This window comes from Aquarana catesbeiana, linkage group LG06, assembly GCF_042186555.1.
Source record: "Aquarana catesbeiana isolate 2022-GZ linkage group LG06, ASM4218655v1, whole genome shotgun sequence".
In the NCBI taxonomy this organism is placed as follows: Eukaryota; Metazoa; Chordata; class Amphibia; order Anura; family Ranidae; genus Aquarana; species Aquarana catesbeiana.
This window is the reverse complement of record NC_133329.1, coordinates 94,740,763-94,760,230: the sequence shown is the minus strand read 5'-3', so window position 1 is coordinate 94,760,230 and position 19,468 is coordinate 94,740,763. Positions and strand designations below refer to the sequence as shown.

General features: G+C 43.5%; 1 protein-coding gene across 1 annotated transcript in view; it reads right to left on the bottom strand.

The window, feature by feature from the left end:
• SYNGR3 (synaptogyrin 3) overlaps window positions 1-19,468 on the bottom strand; it is a 139,412-nt gene that overhangs the window by 29,622 nt on the left and 90,322 nt on the right. The window contains exon 2 of the mRNA XM_073636462.1: window positions 9,167-9,401. Within this exon, the coding sequence (XP_073492563.1) occupies window positions 9,167-9,401 (235 nt within the window). The remainder of the gene's footprint in view (window positions 1-9,166; window positions 9,402-19,468) is intronic.

Genomic DNA, 19,468 nt, shown 5'->3' with positions numbered 1-19,468 from the left:
TGTAAGACCTAGATAACTTGAAGTGTCAGCATAAAACCATATACAGAAATCTATTCCGCTGTATTAATATCCCCTGATGAAGTCACATGATGGCGTAATGCGTAGGGAGTGGCCGGAGGTTGAAGTATACCGGAAGTGATGTGAGAACGGCGTCCAGGCACCTTATCAGCTGTTTTATGCTTGTTTTTTGAATTTTTATTGTAAGAGTCCAGCTTTATCTTCTGAATAAAATCTATATACCTTTATTATACTACACCATTGGAGCTTATTCTCTCCCATCCTTACCCATCTCTCTCCCCCCTTCCCCCCCCCCCTGCGGAGGATACGAGATTACATGAGGACGTGGATGTGGAGTACCTATTCAGGTTACATACTCGGTGGAACGTAGGACCCCCTGGAGGTGGATATTAATACAGCGGAATAGATTTCTGTATATGGTTTTATGCTGACACTTCAAGTTATCTAGGTCTTACATTTAATGAAGCGGAGGACCCCCTGGTGGTAGAAGTTGGAATAATGGAATCGACCCCCATTCATTATTATATGCTGGTATATCAAGATATGAAGGTGAGGGTTCTGTGAGCTCATTTTTGTGATCTAAACTTCTCCCCTGTCTACTGAGCTATTTACTCGAACTTATTTTTACACGATTCCCTTTTTTTGGACATTTATTATAAGAATATGTAATTAAGAGATTATTATCATACTGAATCTTATGCCCCGGGATTGATTTGCCAATTTATGGACTTATCACTTTTGCACTTTTATTATTCTTAATTATTGAACTATATTTACACAGTGTTTACATATTTTACTTATTGATTCGTTTTTGCACATTTCTGCTGTAGCGCGGGATCATTATACGATTGTTATTTATTGTGAGTGGATTGTGATACACTGGAAGATTCTGCTGCAGACAGCTTTCTTCATTTTATCTGATTGCACTTTATTGCACGGCACGCACTTTGGTTATTTAATTGTTCATTTATTAACTTTTATATTAAGCTTTATAGTTTTATAAGAGATCACTTGGAACACATCTTAGTAACGCGAAGGCTTCCTATATTTATAACACTTTAGAAGGCTGATAATGCAGCAAAACACTGCTCAATTTGCAGAAGCGTTGTCACCCTATCTGAACATTCTTCCCATAGGATAGCAGGATGATTTAGTCCTGCCGGCCCTTCACTGTAGAAGAGGGCCAACAGTGTCTCCTGTGGTTCTTCCAATGGCAAGAGGTGTGCTTCCATTAAGGAGGAGCATGCAGAGACTGAGCAATCCATAGCTGCACTAAAACCACCAAGAGGTATTTATCTTCGAAATTATTAAAGCACATATGTATAGTAGTGTTGGGCTATCCATGCACTTCCCTTGCATGTGTTTATAAGAGTTACCTATACATGTACTTTAAAGTAGAATTCCAGGCAACCCCAATTATTCTTAAAAATACTTCATCTCCCCTCCTTATGCCTGCTAGACTATAAGTGTAAGAAAGACCTGTATACTTACCTATTTGCATGCTACTCTGGTCCAGTCACGTGACCACCCCTTTGTCAGCCAGAGGCCAGCTTCAGGGGAGAGGAGAGAGCACTCTGACAGCAACTGATAATGCCTGACCGGTTACGTTACCCAGAGGCCTACTATGGCCCATCTGTTGACATCGCTCCCTCTTCTCCCCTGCAGTAGCAATTGCTGACACAGATGATCTGGATCACGTAACCAGGCCGGAGGGATATTAAAATAGGCAAGTATACGCATTTTATACAGATTAGTAAGCATAGATGCCAGAAGGGGGGGGGATTTTTAAGATTAGTTATGGGGCGTACACACGGTCGGACTTTTTGACCAGACTGGTCTGACGGACGCCGACGGACCAAATCCGGCGGACAATCCGATCATGTGTGGGCTTCACCGGACCTTCAGCTGACTTTTCCAGTAGCAAATCTGACGGACTTTAGATTTGGAACAGGCTTCAAATCTTTAAGTCGTAACTCCACCGGACCCAGAAATCTGCTCGTCTGTATGCTAGTCCGACGGACAAAAAACGACGCTAGGGCAGCTATTGGCTACTGGTTATCAACTTCCTTATTTTAGTCCGGTGTACGTCATCACATACGAATCCGTCGGACTTTGGTGTGATCGTGTGTAGGCAAGTCCATTCGTTAGAAAGTCTGTCGGAAGTCCGTCAAAAGTCTGTCGAAAGTCCGCTGGAAAGTTTGTCGGACCAGTCCGGTCGAAAAGTCTGCCTGTATGTATGCGGCATTAGGTTATCCTAGAATTCTGCTTTAACTGATACAAGAAGCATCCTGTTTGGCTGTAATCCTGATCCTGGCATTCATCTTCTCTGCCTGCAACTTCTGTATAGAAAGCACAGATCTACAGAATGAAGCAGAATCAAAGAGAGCTTTGCCTTGCAGGTCCTCATGCACGGCTTCCTCTCCAGCAAGGAGAACAGTGAGAAGCACAGTAGTGATTCGCCAAATCTCACACCAAATCCTCTGAGAATACCAGTGCCCTAGATGATTCCAAACTGCAGATACACAGCTACAGAATGGGTGTGCCTAGGCACAGAAAGTGCACTGATATTTTTAACCATTTAAAGACCGCCCACCGCATATATACTGCGGCAGGGCGGATCTATTGCATGAAACAACATACTTGTGCGTTGTTTCCTGCAATAGACACTTTGGGCGCACACGTGCGTCCACTTCACGGAGGAGGAGCCGATGCGCATGCCCGGTGGACCCGATGTCCACCGGCCAACCGCGATCGTGGTACATAGAGGCAGAACAGGGATCTGCCTATGTAAACAAGGCAGATCCCCATTATGACAGGGGACAACATGGAGATCTGCTGTTCCTAGTGATCAGGAACAGCGATCCCCCACACAGTAAGAAAATATACTGAGGGAACACATTTAACCCTTTGATCACCCTGATGTTAACCCCTTCCCTGCCAGTGTCATTTATACAGTAATCAGTGCATTTTTTTTAGCACTGATCACTGTATTGGTGTCACTGGTTCCCAAAAAGTGTCACTTAGGGTCAGATTTGTCCGCCGCAATGTTGCAGTTCCGCTTGTGGAGTGGCACCAAACTACGGTACTTAAAAATCTCCATAGGCGATGCTTTAAAAATGTTTTTAGGTTACCAGTTACAGAGGAGGTCTAGTGCTAGAAATATAGCTCTTGCTTTAACATTCACGGTGATTTCTTACATATCTGGTGAGAACACCGTTTACAAACTTTTTTTTTTTATTAAATTTTTTTTATTTTTACACTGTTCCTTTAAATTTTTTTGATCACTTTTAATGCTGTCACAAGAAATGTAAACATCTCTTGGACAACAATAAAGCATGACAGGTCCTCTTTAAGGAGTGATCTCACCGCTGCAGCTATTAGACAAAAGCGAAGGAACTCATTAGATGTTCCACAATGAGCTGAAAGTACAGGGTCCAGATTCTACTCGGGGTATAATTAGTAATAACTCTGTGTTCCAAACACGGCAATGCAGAGTACATGCGCTCCTAAATGCCAGCTATGGAGTAGACTCTGGGCTTAGGCTCAGCTAATGGGCAAACAATGCATAATTACAGCATACACTGCCTACAACAATATGAACAGCGAGCGCCTGAGTCATAGCCACTACAGGCCATAATCTGCAGTCCCCGCGTACACCCATGAACATTATATGTTTAATACAAAGTTGTCCTTTACTGAAAAGGCCAATAAAAAAACACCTAAATGCTGCATAATAAGAGAATTAAAGTGGTTGTAAACCCTAAACAAATTTTACCTTAATGCATTCTTTGCAATACCTCGCCGAGAATAACCTTCTTGACCCCATTCAGTCTGGACTCGGCCCTCAACACTCCACGGAGACTGCTCTCCTAAAACTCACAAACAATCTGCTAACAGTTAAAACCAATGGACACTATTCTGTACCTCTACTCCTGGACCTCTCTGCTGTCTTTGACACAATGGACCACACCCTCCTCAAAAAATTCCACTCCTTTGGTTTCTTTGACTGTACTCTTCGCTGGTTCTCATCCCATCTATCCAACTGCACCTTTAGCGTTACTTACAATTCTACTTCCTCTTCTCCTCTCCCTTTCTCTGTCGGGTCCCCCAAGGTTCTGTTCTTGTTAATAGCCTCCAATGGTTTCCAATACCATCTCTATGGTATTGGTATGGTATGGTACCCAAATCTATTTCTCTACCCCTCAGCTCTCTCCTTGAGTCTCCTCTTTACTAACAAACATATCAGCCTGGATATCACACCATTTCCTCAAACTCAGTCTATCCAAAACTGAGCTCATGATTTCCCCCCTGTGCCTCTTCCCCTGATTTCTCTGTCAAGATCAATAGCACTATTATTAGCCCATGCCTACATGCCAAGGTACTAGGTGTAACCCTGGACTCTGAACTATTCTTTTAGCCATACATCCAAACACTGTCAAAAACTTGCCACCTCAGGCTCTGCAACACCTCCAAAATACGCCCCTTCCTAACCAATGACACCACAAAGCTCCTACTTCACTCCCTGGTCATCTCCCGCCTCGACTACTGAAACTCCATCACAGGATTACATACCTCCCAACTTTTTGAGATGGGAATGAGGGACACCTATCAGCAAAAGTATGCAGGCATAGGACACACCCCTTGCCGCGCCCCCTTAAAGGAGAATTGTACAAAAAAACAAGATTGGTTAAACCCACAAGTGCTTTTTTTTACCACTACTATTCCTTTATATTGGCTTTTGTAGCCACAGTCAGACACAGACATTGCCTAGGCTTTGATGATGTCATCAGTCTGCTGCAGGCAGGATGAAGCATTTTCTCTGCGCCAGTGATGAGACTATATACTGTCGTTCAGATGTGCTCTGATCACTTTTCAGTGGTGTTTGACAGGTGGTGAGTGGGGATGGGCCGAACGGACCCCTGTTCGGTTCGCACCAGAACTTTCAAACACTGCGAAAGTTCGAACCCGAATAACGAACCCCATTAAAGTCAATGGGACCCGAGCGTCAAAAATCAAATGTGCCCATTTTGAAGGCTTATATGCAAGTAATTGGGCATACAATGGTTATAGGGGTCCAGGTCCTGCCCTGGGGTACATGTATCAATAAAAAAAAAAAAGTTTGTGAAAAACGTCATTTTTAAATGAGCAGTGATTTTTTTATTTTTAAAGTAAAAGCCTAAAAATAAAAATGCCTTCCAATATAGTGCCTGGGGGGGCCCCTTAGTCTACCTGTAAAGTGGCAGATCTGTACCATGTCTAGAATCTGCTGCAGCAATAATTGCATTTATAAAGCCCACAAAAAATGAAATTTTCCCGGCAAGCTGCCTTTATGTTGCTCAGCAACAGCTGGGGTGCCAGTGTGTATGATGAGGCCACAATTTAGTTTGGATTAGATTAGACGTTTTTTGGATACATTCTGGTGTCACTTTGACTTTGTATAGAAGTGACGGGTGCGTAAAAATTGATCTTTGGGTGTCGGTGGCGCCTTCCCAGCGTATCCCTATAGAGGTACTCTTGATGAAAGCAAGAATTAGCCTTGCTGTAAAAAATTGCAATGATATGCACCTGTGAAACAGGTGCAGAAAAATTACTCTTTGGATGTTGGGGGTCCCACCGTAACCCTTTAGAGGTGCTCTTGATGAAGACAAAAAAAATTGCAATGATATGCATATGGTTGGTGTTTTTGCCATGTTTGATGTGCCTGAGACACAGTTTGCAGACAGCAACAGTGCGATCTATTGCAGAAGTGCTGAAAAAGGCTCAGACAGCTGAGCTTTGAGGGGTGGGCCGGGAGATAACAGCTGCAGAATGTGATAGAATAGGGTGGCTGCTCTCTACTCTTTCTTGATATTGGCCTCCTTGGGGTTGTGCCGCCTCACCTTCAGTTTCCTCCTCTGCTCTATCTGGCACCCAAGTCGCATCAGTGACCTCATCATCATCATCTCCATCACCTCCATCTTCATCATTACCACTGGAGACAACTTGGCAATACGCTGTGGCTTGGGGAACATGAATGCCAATTTGTCTACCAGTGTTCCTCTCTCTAGGTTCATGTTCCTGTCATCCTCAACCTCAGAACCAGCATCTGAATCCAGTAATGGCTGGGCATCATCAAGAAGCAAGTGGCTGACGCTGTGGTCAAATAACTCAGCTGACTCCTCAATGACTGATGTTGGGGCTATGGCATGAATAGATGTGGACAAGGAGGCAAGTTTATCCACTCTGGCAACTGCAGGGGACTGCACACTTGTCTCTGCTTGCGTGACAGAGGATGAGGAAGATGAGGAAGGTTTAGTAAGCCAGTCCAGCACCTCCTCTGCATGCTGTGGCTGGATAGCACGGGCAAACTTATTAAACAGAGGAAATGATGCCCTGCTTGAGGACTGACCACCACATCCACCTTTGCCTGTGGACACATTTGTTAATGGCCCCCTGACAGTGCCAAGGGAATGTCTGCCTCTCCTTGTTGTCCTCCAAGACATTATTGGGAGGGAAGGGGCTGTGCTTATAAGCAAATGTAAAGAAGAAGTTGAAATCTGTACCTAGATGCACTTAATGTAAAGAGGTGTTTGGTGCACTTTAATTTGAGTACTCACACTACACAGACACACTCCACAGATAAACTATAATATATTGCAATATAATGCACCAAATGTACAGTGACGCACAGAACTATATGGCGTTAAACTGGCAGTAACGCACACAAAAGTAAATGGCATTAAGCTGGCAGTAACACACAAAACTATATGGTGTTAAACTGGCAGGAACGCACACAGAACTATATGGCGTTAAACTGGCAGTAACGCGCACAGAACTATATGGCGTTAAACTGGCAGTAATGCACACAAAACTATATGGCGTTAAACTGGCAGTAACGCACACAGAACTATATGGCATTAAACTGGCAGTAACGCACACGGAAGTAAATGGCGTGAAACTGGCAGTAACATACACAAAACTATATGGCGTTAAACTGGCAGTAATGCACACAGAATTATATGGCGTTAAACTGGCAGTAGCGCACACAAAAGTAAATGTCGTTAAACTGGCAGTAACGCACACAGAACTATATGGCATTAAACTGGCAGTAACGCACACAGAATTAAATGGCGTTAAACTGGCAGTAACGCACACAACTATATGGCATTAAACTAGCAGTAACGCACACAGAACTAAATGGCATTAAACTGGCACTAAGGCAGACAGAACTATATGGCGTTAAACTGGCAGTAATGCACACAGAAGTAAATTGCATTAAACTGGCAGAAAGGCAATCAAATAGACGGTGTTCAACCGTCACTACACTGACGCTATCTGTCCCTACTCTAGCTATACATTAATGTAAAGATTACTGACACGGTCTCACTACACTACAGTGAAACTCTCTGAAGTGTCCCTACTCTAGCTGCACACTATGCAAAGCTGAATGACATGGCGTATTATGAAGACCAAATGGCAGACAACTGAAGATAAGGCATTGCTTGGATGGATCTGAGATGCATCCCTCACTTACCTCATCTACAGAAGCTTTCAATTTTCATCTTTCTATTTGAATTTTTAAAAATGGCTTTTGATTCCATCACTTCCTGTATGTCATATCCCAGCATGCACTGCCTTGCTGCATCACAGAAGAGGGAGTGTTCACCATTCTGGACCACACCTCCCAAAAAAGACCCTGACCCTTTTCAAATAACGCATCAGTTGAAACATACAGATGTGAACGTGACCCATAGGAAATCATCTTAAATGGACTGTAGTGCTTTTCTGCAAAACTGAAAATGCACTACAAAAGGCATTGGTGTGAACTTAGCCTCAGACAGTTCTCACCAAATCATGTGTCCCCATGGGATGATTTACCTTCATCTCTTGATCTTGTGACAAGTCTAAGATTTTAGATTTTCCTGTCACCTTCAGTGACAATGACCACTGCCACAAATAAAGGAGTAAATCTCCCAGACTGGCGACACAGACAACAATAAAAAATAGACAGAACATGCAACCCTTCATCACTCTGTCCAAAACCAAAAAGAGTTTACATACAAGTTAACATTTTAAAAACATTGTTTCTCTGTAGTTTAAATATATTCATGCACATTGGAGCAGTCATACTTGCTTATTGTGTTCAGCTTTCTAGTGGTGCTCAGTGATCATACCATGCTGATCCTTCAAACTTCAAGTCTACCAGACAGGGTCTGCCTGACTGAAGCCAATTCATTTTCTGCAGTCTCTAATGATGTTGAATACACAGAACTCCTGGGAATTGGAGATCATGTGATCCACCAAGATTTCAAGAGTTGGAGATTTTTTTTACCAGCTATTAAAGTTTTTTTTTGGCATGAGAATGCAGTTGACAATAAAGGTGGTCACAACATTTGGCCAATACGGTGATGATAATACTGTTTGGGAATGAACTAGTGTACTGGGTCTAATAGTAGACATTAGCCAGTACACATTGGGTGGATGGTGGTTGGTTCGTTATAGAGCAAGTAGAGGAAGGGGGGGCCTTGGTTAGTTTGACATGAAATATGGTTTAGGTGAGAGATGGTAAATTAATTGGATGGTCATTACTTAATAGTCTGGTTTGATACCATTGAGTATATTGGAACCATTGTACTATGGATTATTGGGTATCAGTTGGAAAGGTTTGAATGAAATATTCCCAGACATCAAAAAAAATGTGTACCTTTGTTTCCCTATGTAGGAAGGCCTCCACCCAATCCATACTAAAAACATAAGACAGTTTATCTACAAACAATGAGATAGTGGGGAGATCAGGGTAAATTTATTTGTGCAGGATAGCTTTTCTTGCCACAAGAGGAAAGTTGTTGTTTTTTTCTTATACAAAATAGTGATGAAATATGCCCTAATGAATCGTGCATTATTTTTTAATGACAGGTCCACTTAAAGGTTGTGGTCTGTACAGTTCCGCTCTTTGAGCTGAGGATGTCTGCAGTGAAAGATGGGGTTTGATTGCAAATTCACAGCATGAGAACAGCAGTCTAGTAACATGGGGTGCATACATGATCCAACACACCCATATCCGACAGCAGTCCCGCACTGCAGACCACCGAAGAGGAAAGACTTGGTTGAAATGCCTTGGTCAAATTGTGGTTATGATTGAATGGACATGGAAGTTAGTGACACTGACCTGAGAAGCCCATGTCCACCAAGACAGCCCTTTTTCTGTCCTTTACACTGCTGATCTGTGGGAAGTTAATGTCCAGGATGAGGAAGAAGACACAAGCGAAGAAGGCAATGATTCCGATGGAGATGGCATAGTTGCACGCTCCTTCATTTTTGTTATACACACAGTGCAGTTCAGGGCTGTCAATGTTGACGTAACCTTCATTTATTATGGAGCCAAAGACCACGATGGAGAATACCTGAAAAGGTTCAAAATGTCAGGTTAGTAAATAACGCCATCCATTTAATCTGACCTAGGTGACCAATTTTTTTTTGGAAAGTTTTCAATTCTACAAAACTTTTTTGTGGAAAAATATCACAAATGGTATAATAATATATATATATCTATATCTATATATCTATATCTATATATAGATATATATATATATATATATATATCTATATATAGATATAGATATATATCTATATATCTCTATCTATATATAGATATATATCTATATATATATATACAGTCAGGTCCATAAATATTGGGACATTGATACAATTATAATCTTTTTGGCTCTATACACCACCACAATAGATTTGAACTAAAACAAACAAGATGTGCTTTAACTGCAGACTTCAACTTTAATTTGAGGGTATTTACATCCAAATCAGGTGATTGACTTGGCCATTGCATAACATTCCACTTCTTTCCCTTAAAAAACTCTTTGGTTGCTTTCGCAGCATGCTTCGGGTCATTGTCCATCTGCACTGTGAAGCGCCGTCCAATGAGTTCTGAAGCATTTTGCTGAATATGAGCAGATAATATTGCCCGAAACACTTCAGAATTCATCCTGCTGCTTTTGTCAGCAGTCACATCATCAAAAAAAATACGAGAGAACCAGTTCCATTGGCAGCTATACATGCCCACGCCATGGCACTACCACCACCATGCTTCACTGATGAGGCGGTATGCTTTGGATCATGAGCAGTTCCTTTCCTTCTCCATACTCTTCTCTTCCCATCACTCTGGTACAAGTTGAAAGTCTGCAGTTAAAGCACATCTTGTTCGTTTAATTTCAAATCCATTGTGGTGGTGTATAGAGCCATAAAGATTAGAATTGTGTCGATGTCCCAATATTTATGGACCTGACTGTATATATATATATATATATATATATATATATATATATATATAGATAGATAGATAGATAGATAGATATATTTATATCTATCTATCTATCTATCTATCTATCTATCTATCTATCTATCTATGCACATAACACTAACACTGACGAGTCATATGACACCAGGGAGGGAAAATGGCTAATTGGGCCCAATTTGGACATTTTCACTTAGGGGTGTACTCACTTTTGCTGCCAGTGGTTTAGACATTAATGGCTGTGTTTTTAGTTATTTTGAGGGGACTGCAAATTTACACTGTTATACAAGCTGTACACTCACTACTTTACATTGTAGCAAAGTGTCATTTCTTCAGTGTTGTCACATGAAAAGATATAATAAAATATTTACAAAAATGTGAGGGGCGTATTCACTTTTGTGAGATACTGTGTATATAATAAACATAGTACCAGGCCTGTTCCCTAAGTCACAGCTATTTATCTCTCATAATCAACAACCCAACGAATGCCAGGGAGAATAGGTATTAAGGCTGCAGGGACTACCACTTAGTTTAGTGGTCCTTGAATCATACATACACAAAAAAAGTACATATTTATATATAAACATATGTGTAAATGCATGTATAAAGCACACACACATATAAATATATATATATATATATATATATATATATATATATACACGCAAAGCTTGCTGAAAACTTTCTCCCTGTTCGATATTTGGGTGTTCCTTGTAATTAGGGCTTAGAGCAGGCTTTCTCAACCAGGGTTGTGTGGAATCTTAGCGTTCTTCTAGAGCAGGGGTCTCCAAACTTTCTAAACAAGGGGTCAGTTTACTGTCCTTCAGACTTTATGGGCGCTGGACTGTGGCCAGTGGGAGTAGAAATTGACCTGGCATCAGTAGGAGTAAACAATGCATATTCGGTATTAGGGGGAGGAGTAGTGCCTGCCCCATTGCTGGTGTCAGTGGGAGGAATAGCGCACCATCGCTGGTGTCCGTGAGAGGAATAGCGCCCCATCATTGGTGTTAGTAGGAGGAATAGTGCCCCATTGTTGGTGTCAGTGGGAGGAATAGTGTCTTGTACCAGTGAAAGGAAAAGTGCTCCAAGGGCTGGATAAAGACAAGCAAAGGGCTGCATCTGGCCCATGGGTCCCAGTTTGGAGACCACTGCTCTAGAGCAAGGGTGTCAAATTAAATTGTATTGCGAGCCACATCAGCAGTATGATTGCTCTCAAAGGGCCAGTTGTATCTGGGGTGCTCTATGTACAGAGTGCAGAGTTCAGGAGTGCGTTACATACAGAGTGCAGAATTCTGGAGTGCGTTACATACAGAGTGCAGAGTTCTGGAGTGCGTTACGCAAAGAGTACAGAGTTTAGGAGTGCGTTGCGTACAGAGTGCAGAGTTCAGGAGTGCGTTACGTACAGAGTGCAGCGTTCAGGAGTGCGTTACGTACAAAGTGCAGAGTTCAGATGAGTGTTACGTACAGAGGGCAGGAGTACGTTACGTACAGAGTGCAGAGTTCAGGAATGCATTACGTACACAGTGCAGCGTTCAGGAACACACAATGCATTACGTACAGAGTGCACAGTTCAGGAGTGCATTACGTACAGAGTGCACAGTTCAGGAGTGTGTTATGTACAGAGTGCAGAGTTCAGGAATGCATTACATACAGAGTGCAAAGTTCAGGAACGCATTACGTACAGAGTTCAGGAATGCATTATGTACAGAGTGCAGAGTTTAGGAACGCGTTACGTACAGAGTGCAGAGTTGAGGAGTGCGTTACATACAGAGTGCAGAGTTGAGGAGTGCGTTATGTACAGAGTGCAGAGTTGAGGAGTGCGTTACATACAAAGTGCAGAGTTGAGGAGTGAGTTATCTACAGAGTGCAGAGTTCAGGAGTGCGTTATGTACAGAGTGCAGAGTTCAGGAGTGCGTTACGTACAGAGTGCAGAGTTCAGGAGTGCGTTACGTACAGAGTGCAGAGTTCAGGAGTATGCTACATACAGTGTGCAATTCCAGGGGTGCTTTATGCACGGGGTGCAGAGTTAAGGGGTGCGCTACATACAAAGTGCAGGGTCTAGGGGTGTGGTATGCACAGTGTGCAACACCAACCCAGACACACACCTGTCCAGACTCTAGTAACTCCCTTTGTAGGCAGTGCTAGTACCACCCTGTGTAGGTGGCTCTCTCTACTACCCGTATCGGATGGTTCGACGGATTTGTTCCGTCGGACCAGTCCGGTCGAAAAGTCCGTGTGTACACGGCATTACAGTGGGGACGGAAAGTATTCAGACCCCCTTAAATTTTTTACTCTTTGTTATATTGCAGCCATTTGCTAAAATCATTTGAGTTCATTTTTTTACTCATTAATGTACACACAGCACCCCATATTGACAGAAAAACACAGAATTGTTGACATTTTTGCAGATTTATTAAAAAAGAAAAACTGAAATATCACATGGTCCTAAGTATTCAGACCCTTTGCTGTGACACTCAAATATTTAACTCTAATATTTCTTCTGATCATCCTTGAGATGGTTCTACACCAGGAATATGCAATTAGCGGACCTCCAGCTGTAGCAGAACTACAAGTCCCATCATGTCTTGGACTTGATTAGGAAAGCCACACACCTGTCTATAAAAGAGCTTACAGCTCACAGTGCATGTCAGAGCAAATGAGAATCATGAGGTCAAAGGAACTACCTGAAGAGCTCAAAGACAGAATTGTGGCAAGGCACAGATCTGGCCAAGGTTACAAAAAATGTTCTGCTGCACTTAAGGTTCCTAAGAGCACAGTGGCCTCCATAATCCTTAAATGGAAGACGTTTGGAATGACCAGAACCCTTCCTAGAGCTGGCCGTCCGGCCAAACGGAGCTATCAGGGGGAGAAGAGCCTCAATGAGAGAGGTAAAGAAGAACCCAAAGATCACTGTGGCTGAGCTCCAGAGATGCAGTCGGGAGATGGAAGAAAATTGTATAAAGTCAACCATCACTGCAGTCCTCCACCAGTTGGGGCTTTATGGCAGAGTGGCCCGACGGAAGCCTTTCCTCAGTGCAAGACACATGAAAGCCCGCATGGAGTTTGCTAAAAAAACACCTGATGGACTCCAAGATGGTGAGAAATAAGATTTTTTGGTCTGATGAGACCAAGATAGAACTTTTTGGCCTTAATTCTAAGCGGTATGTGTGGAGAAAACCAGGCACTGCTCATCACCTGTCCAATACAGTCCCAACAGTAAAGCATGGTGGTGGCAGCATCATGCTGTGGGGGTGTTTTTCAGCTGCAGGGACAGGACGACTGGTTGCAATCGAGGGAAAGATGAATGCAGTCAAGTACAGGGATATCCTGGACAAAAACCTTCTCCAGAGTGCTCAGGACCTCAGACTGGGCCGAAGGTTTACCTTCCAACAAGACAATGACCCTAAGCACAGAGCTAAAATAACGAAACAGTGGCTTCACAACAACTCAGTGACTTTTCTTGAATGGTCCAGCCAGAGCCCTGACTTAAACCCAATTGAGCATCTCTGGAGAGACCTAAAAATGTCTGTCCACCAACGTTTACCATCCAACCTGACAGAACTGGAGAGGATCTGCAAGGAGGAATGGCAGAGGATCCCCAAATCCAGGTGTGAAAAACTTGTTACATCTTTCCCAAAAAGACTCATGGCTGTATTAGATCAAACGGTGCTTCTACTAAATACTGAGCAAAGGGTCTGAATACTTAGGACCATGTGATATTTCAGTTTTTCTTTTTTAATAAATCTGAAAAAATGTCAACAATTCTGTGTTTTTCTGTCAATATGGGGTGCTGTGTGTACAATATTGAGGAAAAAAAATTAACTTAAATGATTTTAGCAAATGGCTGCAATATAACAAAGATCAAAAAATGTAAGGGGGTCTGAATACTTTTCGTCCCCACTGTATATCTGGAAGCCACTGAAAGCAAAGCTGTGTTTACAAGTGACAGTCACAGCGGGGAGCAGGAGTGGAAGGTGTGAGCCAGAGGTTGTGGAATAGAGTTCCGCCATGTGGCAGGTGCAAAACTGGGTAAGAGGGCCACATGACAAGGCCTGGCGAGCTGGATTCGGCCTGCAGGCCTTGTTTTTGACATATGTGCTCTAGAGGTTGCTAGAGGTTTCTCAAGCTGTGAGCAATTTCTGACTCTCAAATAAGTAACCAGTGATCTTTTTAGCCACCTGTAGCATTTTTCCCGCTGACCATCAAGGTAAGAAGCAATTTACCCAATGATCATCAAAGTATTGGAGTCCTCCTCCTAATTACCACCAATAAAATGGGTCCTTCTGCCACTGAATATCAATATTAAGCAGCCCAAACACAGAGCAAATTTTTGCTTGATTCCCCCATCAAGACAGGCAGTGTTGCTAGGAGAATCACTCCCGCTGAGCCATTGTATTCTCCAAGTGACTATTGCTAGCAGCTATGCCAGCCGCTAGTGATAATTGCATGTAAAATGCGGCAGACTGGTTGTACCCAAGTTGATTGATCGATGGTACATTCAGCCTGCCCATTTCTGGTTTGAATCTCGGCCCGTTCAGCAGGAAACGTCTATGGCTAGCCTTAGGCAGCCTGTATCCAGTAACCATCTATGTAAGGAAGGATTTAACTGACCACCAACATAAATGGGCACGTATTAACTGACCCACTGTTCACGCTAATTTACCATGAGCTGTAGATACAGTAACCATTAACAGAGGTTCCCCCAAGACCTGAAAGTTATTTCAAGGGTTCCTCCATGTTAAAAAGGTTGAGAAGGGCTAGCTTAGAGTATATCTAAATGCAAACTTTATGTGTTTTAGTTTTGGATAGATTAGGGAGTGCTTTACCACTTGCCGCTCACCCACCTTCAAATGACGAAGGAATGGTGCGGCTCTCGTTCTGGGTGGACTTTATATGATGGCGCACCCGAATGGCCGCTCCGGGTTGCTAGGACATGATGTGGCTCTTTAACCATGTGATCGGCTGTGTCCAATCACAGCCGGTCACATGTATATACAGGAAGTGCCGCTAATAGTTTCTCATCGCCTCACACTGACAGAGTGTGTGGCGAGGAGAGCAGATCCTCGGAGGGGACAGCAAGAGATGTAATCAGGGCACCCATTACAATAAAGCACCAGAAGTGCCACCAATCAATGCCCACCAGTGCCAGCAATCAGTGCCCATTAGTGATGACAGTCAGTGCTGGCTTTCAGTGCCGCTTATCAGTGCTGCCCATCAATGCCCATCAGTGCTGCACTGTGCCCCTCAGTGCCACCTATCAGTGCCCATCAGTGCCACCTATCAGTGCCGCCTATCAGTGCTCATCAGTGCCACCTATCAGTGCCCATAAGTGCGGCATATTAGTGCCTCCTCATTAGTGCCACCTAATCAGTGCCCATAAGTGCCGCCTTATCAGTGCCCATAAGTGCCACCTCATCAGTGCCCATCAGTGCAGCCTTAGCAGTGCCCATCAGTGCAGCCTCATCAGCGCACATCAGTGAAGGAGAAAAATTACTTATTTACAAAATTTACAGACAGAAACTAAGAAAAACTTTTTGTTTTTAAAAAATTTCGCTTTTTTTGTGATTAAATACCACCAATAGAAAGCTCTATTTGTGTGAAGACAATTATAAAAAATTTGCATGGTTACAGTGTAGCATGACCGCGCAATTGTCATTCAAAGTGTGACAGCACCGAAAGCTGAAAAATGACCTGGGCAGGAAGGGGGTGAGAGTGCCCTGTATTGAGGTGGTTAAAGTGAATGTAAACCCAATTCAGGAAATTTGAGCTGGGCACAAATATCTGCAGTGTTTTGTTATCTCTCTTCAAAGCACTATGGCCCGTAGCTGTCCCCTGCTCCGTTCTTCTGTTATCAGCCTGATAACTCCTGACAAGTTCTCCGACACGTGATAAAAGCACCCGGAGTTTTGTGTTGGGGAGGATGCTATAAATAGATTAGCAGAGTGCTGATCTATTCAACGAACAGATCTCTAATGCCACCTACACATGGTCGGACTTTTCGGCTACAAAAGTCCGACAGACGCCGACGGACCAAGTCCGGCGGACAATCCGATCGTGTGCGGGCTTTAACGGACATTCAGCTGACTTTTCCAGTCGCCAATCTGATGGACTTTAGATTTGGAACATGCTTTAAATCTTTACGTCGTAACTCTGCCGGACCCAGAAGTCCGCTCGTCTGTATGCTGGTCCGACGGACAAAAACCCACGCTGAGGCAGCTATTGGCTACTGGCTATCAACTTTCTTATTTTAGCCTGGTGTACGCCATCACGTACAAATCCGTTGGACTTTTGTGTGATCGTATGTAGTTAAGTCCGTTTGTTAGAAAGTCCGCCGCAAGTCCGCCAAAAGTCAGTCGAAAGTCTGTCGGACGGGCTGTCGGACTTTTGTAGCCAAAAAGTCCGACTGTGTGTACGCGGCATAAGTCTCCACCTATGAGGAGAGGGGGTGTGTGTCTTTCCTCAAATCAGCTCTCTTGGCTGCATACCCAGGCTTCACTGCAGTGCTAACCAGGAAGAGAAAATCTCCTAACACGATGTGCACTTTCTAAACAGTATATAAAGATGAAGACAACTTATATAGGGAGATTTGGTTCATCCCTGTGTATCATTGGAGGCTGTTCACTTCACTGGGTATATGTGTTTACATCCACTTTAAGACTCCTGACAATTTTTTTTTTATGTTGCTGGCTGTGTTTCGCTGGGGAGAATTCCTTCCACTTTCTGTACTGGGGACGCAACAGGAAATAAGAGGAAATCTCTCCAATGTGAACAAGATTCCCATCCTAGAGAGTTGTCATAGGGGCAAGTGTTCCCATTGGATGATTTACCCTCCCTTTTTGTTCTGGTGACAACTCTATCATCTGGGATTTGTCTTCAGTTTCGGACTTATTGATGTTGGTCACCTGGACAAGTAGAGTGGTAAATCCATAGACAGCACTAAAAATGTAACAAAAGATTTAACTCTTCTCCACTCCATCAAAAATGGAAAAAAATGCATTACCTGGGCTTTAAAAATATACATTTGTTTAAACCGACCAATCAAAATCTTGTATTTGGATGCAGCAGATTAGATACAGCGTTTGAGGGATAATAATTTTCTATATTCAGTCTCTGGGTTTGCATTCTATTATTTTCCATGTGACCTAGCAGAGAGCATTATATCACACAGAGATGATCAATTCCGATCAATCACCTACATACAAAACTCCAGTATAAGGAGGTCAGGCAAGCATTCAGACACAGTGAATTATTAGGCAGATGTGGTACCCTGCTGGTCTGAAGCAGTTTGGTATTGAATTAAATGGGCAGCATTCTCACCATCACACGGCATTGATGAATGCAATGAACATGGGGTCTCCAATATTTTTAAACAAAGGGCCAGTTTACAGTTCTTCAGACGTTAGGGGGGCCAGACTGTGGCCAGTGGGAGAAGAAAATGCCCCGGCGTCAATGGAAGTAAGCAATGTCCCATCATTGATAGCAGGACTCGGAGGAATAGTGCCCCATTGTTGGTGTCATTGGGAGTAATTATGCTCCATCTATGGTGTCAGTGTGAGGAGTAGTGCCCCAAGGGCAACAAAGGGCCCCAGGGGAATCCTGTAGGCCATAGTTTGGAGACCACTGGCTTAGAGCAACAAATGCAATGTTTTGGGGAAGCCTCAATAGAAGCATTCCTGTTTAAGGGTCGGACCACCCAGAACTAATATGTCAGTGTTTGCTAGATGCTGGAAAGTTAAAGCACAATTCCGGGAAACCTAAAAATGATCCATTGCAGTGGGGATTTGCCAGCACTGCAAGGGTTAATTGCTCATTTAGGCTCCATTCACACTTGTCATGCAACTTTGGACATCAAAGTTAAATGGCAAGTCGTTCCCCAAGATTTCCAATGATAACCATGCATATATGCGCAGCTGAAAGTTGCAGCAACTTCAAAGTACTTCATGCACTACTTTTATGCAACTTGTGGGCCATAGACTTCAATGTTAACCCTCAGAAGTTGCATGAAAGACGTATCTGAATGTTATATAATGCAACAGCTGTCCATTATCACTGGTCAAAGCCAAAGTCGTATCCAAGTTGCACCCATCCAAATGTGCTCTACAAAGTCTGGCACAACTTTAGAGTCGTACAAGTGTGAATGAGGCCTTAAAGGCATTGAAAAATAAAAAGATCTATCTACCTGCTCCTCCCCGCTGCTAGACCAGTCCACAAATCATCTTCTCCTCCACTTTCCAGCGGTCTAAGGTCCTGACGTCATGACATGTGACATGATGAAATCAAGGGACAGTCCACCGCTGGAGTGTGGGGGAGCACCGTCTGCTGGGGCAGAAGAGGATCAGGTAAGTAAAAGTGAAAACATTTTCATATAGACTAGATGAGCAATTTACCCTTGCAGTGTGTGAGCAGCCCCACTGCAAGCGATAATCTTTAGGTTTCCCGGAGTTTTAAAGCTTTAAACCCCTGACAGTTTTGTACTATCTTGGGGGCTCTATTGGTGAGATATCTTTGCTGAGTTCCTGGGTCTGCACACCTGATGTGCCCATTATGAGAAGTTTTTACTCTCCCTGATGGATGTTAGATTTTTTTGATATCATGGAGAATGTAACAAGAGGAGCAGGGACACATAAAGGCAGGGGTTTTTTTTCTGCCGGAACGCGAGGCGGAACGTCGTTCCAGCACCTATGGCAGCCCTCTCTGCTCCAACCTGTCATGTAACACAGCCGGAAGAGGAAGTTTTCTGCACAACTTACTTCCTCTACTGGCTGCTCTGTACTAGCCCTGCCCTCGATCAGGTCAGGTCGGGACCCAGCATTGCAGCTGCTTGTGGCCATCCAAGGGGCAGCTTACATCCCCGCCTGCCGCCGCTACTCTGACAGTTCCAATGGGTGGAGCTCTTCGATCCTGACTTTAATGTGATCAGTTAAAAAAAAAGTGGCTGTGCATACCATACAGCAGTGGCGGCAGGTAAGGGAGCTGTGTAAAGGGGGAGGGGAAGAGCTTTTGCGAGAGTGAACATGTGCAGAGAGAACGGTGAAAGTGGGGTTTTGGGGAATCTGTACAGAGGAGAACTGGGAAGGGGGGGTCTGTGCAATGAAGAGAGCTGGGAGAAAATTTTAGCAGAGCAGAGAGGTGGGGGGGATTCCAGCAGAGAGGTTGGGGGGG